This window comes from Mobula birostris, chromosome 3 (assembly GCF_030028105.1).
Source record: "Mobula birostris isolate sMobBir1 chromosome 3, sMobBir1.hap1, whole genome shotgun sequence".
Taxonomy (NCBI): domain Eukaryota; kingdom Metazoa; phylum Chordata; class Chondrichthyes; order Myliobatiformes; family Myliobatidae; genus Mobula; species Mobula birostris.
In genome coordinates, this window is record NC_092372.1 from 194,559,973 (window position 1) to 194,572,508 (window position 12,536).

Consider the following 12,536-nt stretch of genomic DNA (forward strand, 5'->3'; position numbering starts at 1 on the left):
AGGAAAACAATGAATTATCGGAAATGTTCACAACTACATAAAATTCTCATAAACTCTGCATCAGTGAACGTATAGAACTGTCAGTAGAGATGGTGAAGGAACAAGCAAAATTATCTCATGAAGAGTTAGGACTGGATTATTAGTGTGATTACAGTGAAGGATGGCTTCAACGTTTCAAGCAGCGATATGGCATAAAATTTCATGCAGCGTGGTGAAGAATGGTTTGCAGACAAGGAAGCAACTGCTGAGTTGCAAAATCACCAACAAGCTTATAAAGCATCAAAAGATGGTGTTATTGTGTTGGACTGCTCTAATGATGCAGGAACCCACAGGTGTAAGTTGTTAGTCATTGGCAAAAGTTTAAATCCCAGAGCGTGCAAAGGTATGAAGCAGTTTCTGGTAATATAAAGTGCCAACAAAAAAGGATGGATAACAACTGACATTACATTGGAATGGTTTGAACATTACTTTGTTCCAGAAGTGAGAGCTCACTGTAACTGTCGATCTGGACAAAAATTGTAAGATCATACTGATTTTAGGTAAGTGCTCGGCACATCCAGAAGCAGAACTCTTGGTTAAGAATAATGTTTACAGTATTTACCTGCCACCTAACTGTACGTCATTAATTCAACCCCTTATCCAACTTGTACATTTACAGGGTGCTTTAGAAACATAGAAAACCTACAGCACAATACAGGCCCTTCAGCCCACAAAGCTGTGCTGAACATATCCTAACCTGAGAAATTACCTAGGGTTACCCATAACTCTCTATTTTTCTGAACTCCATGTGCCTGTCCAGGAGTAACTCACTGAAGGGGTAGTACTTTAATTTCTTAATGTCCATCAGGGTCTTGTGATCATAAAAAACATGTTCATAAAAGACAATAACACCTCTGGTTGGCCCCAAAGAAGCCACTTGTGATTGAACACACAGCCATCTTATCAGAAATCACATGATATAATGAAAAGCTCGACTTGCACATCGCTCAGAGGGTAAATCATTACAAAGTGCATTAAGGTAGAATGTGGTAAAACAATAACAATGCAAGTTAAGAGTAAAAACTACAGAGGAAGTGCAGTGCAGAATTCTAATAAGGTAAATGGTAAAGACAAGAGACCATCTTATCATACTGGGGAACCATTCAATCGTCTTTACAGCAGTCCTTGAGCCTATAGTATGTGCTTTCAGGCTTTTGTATCTTCTGTTTCATGGAAGGCAGGAGGAGAGAATTTACAGGGTGGGTGGGGGTCTTTGATTATGCTGGCTGCCTTACTAAGGTAGTGAGAGGTATAGACAGAGCTCATGGAGGTGAGGCGGTTTCTGTGTCCACAGTTTTCTGCAGTTTCTTGTGGTCACTGCCAAACAGGCAGCTGTTATGTATCCAGATAGTTTGCTTTCTATGGTGCATCAATAAAAATAGGTCAGGTGTTAAAGTTAGGGTAAGGTGATCATCAAGTGGGTTAGAGGTGTTTGTTTATTTAATCCTAACCTAACCACACGTGATTCGGCAAAATCACTAATCTGGCACTGCACTGGTCTCAAATCATTCCGATTTGTGGTAGTAAACCCGTACCAATAAAGGATGCTAACACTGGAAAATCGGAGTTCTGTTTGTTACATCAGTATTGCTGCAAACTAATTGTGGGTTTTTACAACTTTCATTAAAATGAATGAATTTAGGTTCACAATTCACAACAGTTAGACCTAATTTGCCAGTCCAGTACCAGCACAATCTGCACCTCAAGTAAATACATTCAGGGTTCTGAAACAAACAGACTGAACGATTGTTTTGAATCATTTTGTTTAATCTTTGATTAGAATATTGTCATACAGCAGTTAGTTTAAAAAAATACATTCAAAAAATTCTTCAGATCATGTGCCCAGAAACAGGTAGTATTCCAATAAAAACCTGTAACACAACCAGTCCACACTTTTAAAACGAGAAAATTCAATTTAGCTTCAAGTGTATCTGCCTTAATACCCATCAGTGCATACATGATGATTTAACTGTTAGCACTTACTGTGCAATAAATTGCTAAGCAGATTTTTTCAAATTTTTGCCTGTACATTTTTAAATAAACAGCTATTGTTGTAGAGCACCTAGAAAGCACAAGCCTACACATTACTTTCCAGTACCATTTGAAATACAAATGGTTAAGATTTGCCCTGCACTGAAATTACCAATAGCTAAAAAGTGCACACAGCTTCTTAGTATACCTAAGAATAGCCCCTTGTGTTGCCTGTCATTAAAATACCCCTAAAAGCTCTTAGTACTGATCTCAGATGATACACTGACCAGCAATTTTATTACAAGCTGGCAAAATTTGATTAGAAATGTTACTGTATGGAAAACATACTTTGTTAAGGAACTATACACAGACTATATTATACAGTTTGGCTGAGGACATGTTATTTTAACATATATTCTTTGTTCATCTATACATCACTAGTATTTCAAACACTGGATGTGATCATAACCCCTGTTTTAACAGCAGGCTGAGGGTACAGCAAGTGCAGGACTGTTTTCTGTCCATATTCAACCAGGAAAAAGAAAATCAGCATTTAACAATTCAGCTTTTGCCTTTTGAGTAAACCTATAAAAAATAAATTACACAATATCTGGCCAATGCTTCAGTAAGGACTCAAGAGCAATATACAGTATTAGAACTTCTGCTACATCAAACAGCAGGAAAGGCTGGATGTGAGGACTGCCAACTATATGCTGGAAATCTCCTAAAAATACGTACACACGCATGAAAGAGTACTGCTAAGTCTCTCAGGCAAATATTGTTGCAAAAGAGCCCAGTGTATGTAACTATCGTATACTTAAGTCTTCACTCTTTGTCATAACCAGGTCACATGCACTCTTGCATGTCTGCATTATATCTTAAGCAAAACACCTGCTTTCAAGAATGATAACCATTTAAAAAAAACTACAGTTCATTTAAAAAATAAAACAGTGGAAAACAAGTGCAAAGTTTACCATTTTCTGGTCAACTCAAAATACAAAAAAAACACTTAAGGGTTTTGGTAGATGTGTTTTCCTTTCGCAGTGTATTTCAACTGCGTCCAAATATGGTCTCATATTCTGTTAAGATCAATTCCACAATCTGATTCTGGTATACCATGTGCACTGCAATATTGTTCACCTCTTTCTCAGGCCTGAGGAGAGTTGGCCCGAATACTATGGCAACACTCTGAATGGTCATTCGGTTTAGCTCACCACAGGCAACAACCCTAGAAAGATATAATAATATTGTTTAATCATGTAGTATCACCATCAACATACTTAAAAACCTTCTCTTTATAGAAAATTCTATCTCACTTAAATGGATAAAACAGAATGCCCAATTTATTGACATAGAGCAAGAACACCCAAAATATCATCCTTTGTACTTCAGATGTCTGTCAACCTGTTATGACATTCCACTTACTTGTTCTTTTGTTTTATTGTTTAATCCCAAACTTCACGACGGAAATAGATGCCATTGAGAAAATCATCTGGATGTAGCTTGATCAATATTTTTCCTTTTTTTTTGTTCTGATAATCTTTGTGGTAATCCTACAGTGCTATTTAAGAGATTCTACAAATCTGTGTGAAATTTTGCATAATTGAATTGAATTGACTTTATTACTTAAATCCTTCATATACATGAGGAGTAAAAATGTTTATGTTACGTCTACGTCAAAATGTGCAATGTACAGTTTATAGTAATTTATAAGTACAATAGGATGGTCAATATATCATAAAAATACAGTTGTATCAGCATGAATTAATCAGTCTGATGGCCTGGTGGAGGAGGCTGTCCTGGAACCTGTTGGTCCTGGCTCTTAAGCTGCAGTACCATTTCCTGGATGGTAGCAGCTGGAACAGTTTGTGACTATGACTCAAGTCCCCAATGATCCTTCAGGCCCTTTTTACACACCTGTCTTTGTAAATGTCCTGAATAGTGAGAAATTCACATCTACAGATGTGCTGGGCTGTTCGCACCACTCTCTGCTCTCTTTTAAGACAGCATTTAAGGCTCATGATTGCATCATAGTATTTTGGTGCTTCATTCTATATGAAAGACACACTTTCAGTGATCTACTACGGCTCGAGGTGAACATGGATATGGGGCAGAAAAATTATTTCACTTGATGTTTCATCAAACAATGAATATATGACTAACAATTATAAGAAATGGAGCAGATCATCAGCAACACTGAATATATTTCTGATTGACACATAACAATTGTTGGATGAGATAATGACTGAATGAATGTTAATACTATGCTAGCTTTTGCAAAAATAATGGAATTCGTTATTAAGACCCAAACTAACAAGCAATTTGTAACATGAAAACAATACAGTGAATTGTGAATTACATGTGCCGCTGTACAATTTGTACTGTTGACCTTTAACATCTTATTGTATGCAATTGTGGTCACGTTATTACAGGAAGAATGTTGAGGATTTGTAAAGGGTATAGAAGACGTCTACCAGGAAGTTGCCTGGATTAGAGAATGAACTACAAGGAGAGATTCAACAAACTTCAGTTGCTTTCTCTGGAGAGATGGAGATTGAGGGGAGACCTGATAGAAGTTTATAAAATTACAAGAGGCATATGTTTTGGCGAGAAGTTTTAACGGGATTTGCAGTATACAAAGTGGAAGGTGCCTGGAACAGGCTGCTGGTGGGCAATGCAGGAAACAGATATGACAGTGATTTTCAGTGATGTTAAGATACATGTACAGATACACAGGGAATTGAGGGATTTGGCTCATGTGCAAGCAGAAGAGATTTAGATTAATTTTGCATTGTATTTTACACAGACATTGTGAGCTGTAGGGTTTGTTCCTGTGCTGTCCAGTTCTATGTTCTATCTTGCATTTAGTCTCTGATCTTTATGATCAAATTAATTGCAATTAAACTCACCACAGTTTGATACTTTATGGACTATCCTAATTACAATGAGATAGCAGATAACCAATGCAATTTAATGTCTCAAAAAGCAAGTGGAAAAAAAGTGGTACTTTATTCCTTCAAATTGTTAAAAAGTAAAATTTAAGAAAAACTTCATTTTTAAAATATCTTAATCCACCCGTCTTTCCCTTTCTTTTTTCTGTTCCTGATTTGAACATAATTTACAAATACTAATTCATCCTCTGAAAAAAGTCTTCCTATTTAATTATTTAGTCATTAGTTTAATTGGTTAAGGTTATACAATGTTCAGATTGTATCTCACCAATGTACCAAATCCCCAAGTGGTCTTGCTGCATTGCATTGCAGCTTGAAATTCAATATCTAGGGGGGTAATTTTTAAAAATCATTTAAAAATACAGGAATGTTTAACAAATGGGGCACAAGATGCCCAATTCAGCCAAGATGTTGCAGACTTCTTGACTCTGATATTTGCAATTTAATAAAATATTAAGCAAATAATTTTAAATATCAAATCTTAAGAGACGAAAATTTCAGTCCCAAATTACCAGGCACAGTCAACCACAATGGAAGTACATCTGATATTCCTTCGATCAGAGAAATATTCAACTGATCATTTAATTCAGACTTACTTCACAAGATGCTTGAACAGAACTTGCATCGTGTCATGGTTTGGTTTAGGTAGATGTCTAACTAGTTCTTTAATACCCTGAATGCGGAGCTTGTAGTCTGGAGATTCTGAAATACATTAGATATAATTGGTTAATATAAGAGATTCTGTAAAGCTGGAAATCCAGAGCTACACACACACACACACACACACACACACAAAATGTTGAAGGAACTTAGCAGGTCAGGCAGCATCTATGGAATTGAAAACACAGTCAACATTGCTGGCTATTTAATTGGTTATATATAATTGGTTTTATGCTTGTCATTAAATACATTAAAAATAATCCACTATCGGCATCCGTTAGTCTCGTGAGACTGTGGATTTGCACCTTGGAAGGTTTCCAGGGCGCAGGCCTGGGCAAGATTGTATGGAAGACCGGCAGTTGCCCATGCTGCAAGTCTCCTCTCTCCATGCCACCGATGTTGTCCAAGGGAAGGGCATTAGGACCCATACAGCTTGGCACCGGTGTCATCGCAGAGCAATGTGTGGTTAAGTGCTTTGCTCAAGGACACAACACACTGCCTCAGCCAAGGCTCAAACTAGCGACCTTCGGATCACTAGACAAACGCCTTAACCACTAGGCCACACACCAACACAAAAATAATCTATAAATAATGCATAACACTATTAATTGCAATTTATTAAATTAATTTAGAATTATATTAAAGAAATAGTGGGTTCGCACATTTAGGAATCAGAATATCATTCAAGTATTTCCTATTCATTAGTTGACGCAACAGTTTATTGGAATTGGTTTATTAAGTTTAATTGTCATTCAAACATACAGAAATACAGCTAAACGCAAATCTTTGCTGACAATCAACACTGGCGCACCTCAGGGATGCGTGCTTAGTCAACTGCTCTACTCTCTCTATACCCATGACTATGTGGCTGGGCATAGCTCAAATACCATCGGCAAATTTGCTGACGATACAACCATTGTTGGTAGAATCTCAGGTGGTGACGAGAGGGTGTACAGGAGTGAGATATGCCAACTAGTGGAATGGTGCCGCCGCAATAACCTGGCACTCAATGCCATTAAGACGAAAGAGCTGATTGTGGACTTCAGGAAGGGTAAGATGAAGGAACACATACCAGTCCTCATAGAGGGATCAGAAGTGGAGAGAGTGAGCAGCTTCAAGTTCCTGGGTGTCAAGATCTCCAAGGATCTAACCTGGTCCCAACACATTGATGTAGTCATAAAGAAAGCAAGACAGTGGCTATACTTTACTAGGAGTTTGAAGCCATTTGGCATGTCAAAAAATACACTCAGAAACTTCTATAGTTGTACATGGAATGCATCACTGTCTGGTACAGAGGGGCTACTGCATAGGACCGAAAGAAGCTGCAGAAGGTTGTAAATCTAGTCAGCTCCATCTTGGCACTAGCCTACAAAGTACCCAGGACATCTTTTGGGAGCGGTGTATCAGAAAGGCAGCGCCCATTATTAAAGACCTCCGGCACCCAGGGCATGCCCTTTTCTCACTGTTACCATCAGGTAGGAGATACAGAAGTCTGAAGGCACACACTCAGCGACTCAGGAACAGCTTAATCCCCTCTGCCATCTGAATCCTGAATGGACTTTGAAGCTTTGGACACTACCTCACTTTTTAAATATACAGTATTTCTGTTTTTGCACATTTTTTAATAATCTATTCAATATACATAATTGATTTACTTGTTTATTTATTATGTTTTATTTTATTTATTATTTTTCTCTCTCTGCTAGATTATGTATTGCATTTAATTGCTGCTGCTAAGTTAACAAATTTCACGTCACATGCCAGTGATAATAAACCTGATTCTGATTACTCCGGAGCCAAGATGCAAAATACAGTACTAACAGTCACACAAAAAAATATATAGTCCAAGACCCTGAGTCTGTGAACGTTCCAGCATTCTGCAGTCAAAAACAATACAGCTTGTCTTCTGCCTAGCAAAAACTGGGAGCCGGCAGCAGAGACTCCGACTTAGGTACACAGCCACAGTGCCTCTGATGGAGCACACCGACTCCGATGCCCCTTTGTTGGTTAACTGTAAACAAGCAGCACTGAAGCTTGAGGACTAGTCCTCGCTATGATCGAGGCCATGCAGCTCCCCCGCGATGCACCAATAAATCAGTGAATCCGACTTGCAGCATTCTACATTAACAATGTCCAACAGGGTCTTGCAATCACAAGAAAAGCACTTGCTATTAAGACTGCACACCGCCTTCGCACACCAACTCCTCTGATGCCTGATGCAGGTAGCAGCATGATCTGCACCAAGCCGAACTCCTTCAGCTTCTCTGTCAACAAGCAACTCACTGAAGGGGTAGTACTTTAATACTTTAATGTCTAGCAGGGTCTTGTGATCATAAAAAAACATGTTCATAAGAGACTATAACACCTCTGGTTGGCCCCAGAGATGCAATTTCCAGCGCCTCATCCCTTTTGGCTTTTGCTAATGCCTCAGGAGTTGGCAATGCCAGAAATTTCCCAACATCCATTGCTGCTGATTTCCACACACAAACCAATTAAACAAAAGGAATCAGGAATTTCTCTTTTTCTAATTAGAGCGATAATTAACCAATCAGCTCCAGGTTGTTCTGATTCCGCACGAGCCCCCAATTTTTATGTTACGAATAGATGTAGAACGGAGTCAGGGAATTAATGCAAAACAACTAAATTTATTAACATTTACGCAGAAATATAGAAAATTAAACAAACGACTAACTTAAACAGAAGTTAATGGCGTAATGCATCTATAGTTCCCAAACAGTCAAACTTAGAAACAATTCTTAACAAAGTCTTACTCAAGCACAGTCTTAGAGTAGTAGTTTAGGAAGTCCGGGTGATTCCTGAAATAAGTAAGAGGAGAGACTTGTATATTCACAATACAACGAACAGACAATCTTGGAGATTCACAATACAGCGGAGAGGCGACCTTGAAGAAACAGTTACTAAAGTTTGCAGCCGCGGAGTACCTTTTTTGAAGAGTCCAAGAAGAGTGAGATTTCACGGATTAACTGACAGGGAATGTCCCTTTCACCGAAATGTTCACCACAGAACACCCGAGACCTTGCAGGGGTTAACCAAAAGTGTGTGCTGCAATCCACATATGGATTATATGAAATGTCAGTCACATTCGAAATGCACAGAGTGCTGCCGGCTAACCTAATCCTTTGGGTTCGTTCGAAGCCTGCAATCTTCACTCTCGCTCTCTTCCTGTCGATTTCTTAACGACTCCTTACCGAGCGACTCCCTAACGAGCGACTGACCCACTAAATGAAAGCAATTGTTTTTTATACCGATGGGAATATGTCATCACATGACTCTCACAGAAACAAAGTCATGGATTCCCAGTAAACCACATGGTACCCCCAGGAATCGAAACTACAAGCTTCCAGCAAAACAAGACTATAGATACATCACACTTAATAAATGAAACTAATATCACGTGACATCCACAGGAATCTAAACTGTGGACCCATAACAGTTCCAAGTTCATTCTCATTAGAGATGGGATGGATAGCATTTACTGTATTTGAATCACTGTTCTTGGGAAGTGGTGGAAGAAGCTGGCTCTGGTTAAACTAAAGTTGATGTGCAAAAAAAGTCTCCAATATGTGTGTACAAATACAATGTTCAAAAGAACAAAAAATTAACACACAAATGCTGGGGGAGCTCAACAGCATTTATGGATGAAAATGAACAGTTGACATTTCAGGCCAAGACCTTTCATCAGGACTAAGGATCATCAAAGATCTTGGCCTGGAACGTTGACTGTTCATTTCACTCCAAAGATGCTGCCAGCATTTTCTATGTTTCTATTGTGAGTTCTCCCAGCATTTTGTGTGTGTTGATCAAGATCTCTAGCATGACAAAAAATTAACAAACATTGGAGAATGCAACACATGCCATCTTCTGGCTGAACTGTGCACTACAAGCTACTGGGAAAAAAAAGGCAAACGGCATTAACATTTTATTTTTATTTTAGAGACAGAGCATGGTAACAGGCCCTTCTGGTACATTGGGTCTGTGCCACCCGATTACACCTGTGACCAATTAATCTACTAACCCATACATACTTGAAAACATGAGGAAACTGGAGCACACTGAGGACAGCTCTGGGGCTACAAGAAGAATGTATAAACTCCTTACAGACAACAGTGAAATGGAACCCAGGTTGCAGGCACTATAGTAGCGTTATGCTAACCACTATGCTACAAACAGTAACAGACCAATCTGTTATCTTCCCAAAAACAATTTGTTTTACTCGTTAAAGTGAAAATTTTAAAGATTACTATAATGTTTTGGTCCTTGTGTCTGAGCGCTTCAAGAACAAATAAATCAAACAATCATTATATCCAATAGCACAGTGATGGAGCCAGCTGAGTTGCTGCCCAACAGTTGGCATTCAGTTCTGATATCCTGTGCTACTTGTGTGGAATTTGCATGTTCTCCATGCTCCAATTGTTTGTTTTCTCCCACATCTCAAAATATGTGTATATTAGTAGATTAATTGACTACTATAAATTGCCCTAGTTTGTTAGGTGGTGGTAAAACTTGGGAAGCAGGTCCTGATGGGAAAAAAAGAATAACATTCAATCAGATCATTTTTTTCTTTCTTTATCTAGCTTGATTCTAAATCAACCCAATATTTTTCTCTATCCTTCAACCATATTGGATAAGGCAAAACAAGATCTCTATTGTCTAAAATGGGTAACTTGCAGCAATCTGCAGTTCAAGATTTCCCAAGAAGAAGACCGAAAAAAATCCAATAAATGAAGCACAATGAGATGCTATTCGCTAATAAATTCTGGGACATTACTTACAATTAAATTAATAATAATTTATAGTAGACCTAAAAACATTCAGGCGGGAGGAGAAGATGGCGACGCGACGCAGCACGCAGCTCTCCGGTGAAATGATATCATATCTGTTAAATAGGGGCCGTGGTCAATTCTGACTTGATGAAGACAGACGTGAAAAGCACAGAGGAACATCTGGAGAAATTTCTGAAATGTCCGGTTCGCTGCCACTGCTATTGTGCGATCGAGAATCTCTGGAGGGAAGGCCCCAAAATCCCCGGCTTTGCCTGCTGCTGGCTACCGAGGCTGGGGTTGAACCGTTTGGCAGAGATGGTGCTCGGTACTCGGTGTCGGAGGGCTGATCAGAGCTCGAAGTTTTCGGACGACTCAGAGTCGGACTGTGGTCGGGCATGGCAGGGAGAGTTTTCTTCCTTCTCCCGTCTGCGTGAGGTGTGGGACTTTCCAGAATTATGTGTTTTTTGTCAGTTTTTCAATCTTGGTCTGTCCTGTGTTTCTGTGATATCACACCGGAGGAATATTGTATCATTTTTTAATGCATGCATTACTAAGTAACAATAAAAGAGGACTGCGTGTCCTCATATTCTAATCTAATCTCATCCTTCTTTACATATTTATCCATAACCCATTGTGGAATAAAGAATGAAAGCAGTAATACAAACCATGAGCACTGATTTACTTTACTGGGATGAAAATATGGATCGGTGAGTTAGTAAGTTTGCAGATCTGACACAAAGATTGAAAGTGATACACAAGTTGATAGAGTAGTAAGGTAGTCATCTCTGGATTACTCCCAGTACCACATGCTAGTCAGGGCAGAAATAAGATGATATAGCACATGATTGAGTGGCTGAGGAAATGGTGCAGGGCAAACACGAGGAAATCTGCAGATGCTGGAAAATCAAGCAACACAGACAAAAAGTGCTGGTGAATGCAGCAGGCCAGGCAGCATCTATAGGAAGAAGTACAGTCGACGTTTCGGGCCAAGACCCTTCGTCAGGACTAACTGAAAGAAGAGATAGTAAGAGATTTGGAAGTGGGAGGGGGAGAGGGAGATCCGAACTGATAGGAGAAGACAGGAGGAGGAGCGATGGAGCTAAGAACTGGAAAGTTGATTGGCAAAATGTGGTCGAAAAGTTGAAGGGCTGAAGAAATTATAGATGGGGAGCGGTGAGAAAGGGTTTCACTAAACTCCCGAAGAGAAGGTTTAATCTTCTTCAGTGTAAGCATCACTGGAAGAGGCTTTGCAGTAGTGAATTTAAAAACGCAAACACTAGGAAATCTGGCAGGGTTTCAGATTTATGGATCACTGGGAACTCTACTGGGGAAGGTATGATTTGTTAAAAATAAAAAGGATGGGTTACACTTCAAACCTGAGGGGGACTAATATCCTTAGCAGGTCAGTTTGCTAGGGTAGTTGGGGAGGGAACTGGATTGATATGGCAATTAGTATACAACTTGATGCATTGTGTAGTGAGACTATGAGGAAAGACAGTTGACAGGGCAAAACTGCAGTCAGTTGGGTGGGTTGAAGTGTAACATGAGGACAAAAACAGAACTGAAAGTGGTTTATTTGAATGCACGGAGTATATGGAATAAGGCACAGTTATAGATTGGCAAGAATGACATTGTGAGTATCACTGAGTTGTGGCTGAAAGGTTGGGAGCTTAACATCCTCGGATACACCTTCTATAGAAAGCACAAGCAGATAGACAAAGAGACAAAGATGGGTCTGTTAGTAAAAAAATAAAATAAAATCCTTAAAAAGAGGTGACTTAGGATTGGAAGATGTAGAATCCTTGTGGGTAGAGTTAAGAAACTGCAAGGATAAAAAGACTCTAATGGGACTAATATACAGGCCCCTGAACTGTAGCTAGGATGTGGGATACAAACTACAACAGGAAATAGAAAAGGCATGTAATATGGGGTATGTTATGATTGTCATGGGGATTTCAATAAGCATGTAGATTTTTAATCAGGTTGATGCTGGATTCCAAGAGAGAAAATTTGAAGAATGCCTATGAGCAGCTTGTGGCTGAGGCCATTAGGGGAAAGGCAATTCTGGATTGGGTGTTGTGTAATGAACCAGATTTGATGAGATAGCTTAAGGTAAAGGAACCCTTAAGGA

At 39.1% G+C, this 12,536-nt stretch overlaps 1 protein-coding gene across 5 annotated transcripts in view; it reads right to left on the reverse strand.

Moving 5' to 3' along the window:
- Positions 1-1,799: 1,799 nt before the first annotated feature.
- arhgap12b (Rho GTPase activating protein 12b) overlaps positions 1,800-12,536 on the reverse strand; it is a 210,241-nt gene continuing 199,504 nt past the window's right edge. For all 5 annotated transcript variants that reach the window (XM_072253968.1, XM_072253969.1, XM_072253967.1 and 2 more), the window contains 2 exons: positions 5,558-5,663; positions 1,800-3,238 (listed from right to left, as the gene is read on the reverse strand). In XM_072253968.1, coding sequence (XP_072110069.1) covers positions 3,061-3,238; positions 5,558-5,663 — 284 coding nt within the window. In that variant the 3' untranslated portion in view covers positions 1,800-3,060. The remainder of the gene's footprint in view (positions 3,239-5,557; positions 5,664-12,536) is intronic.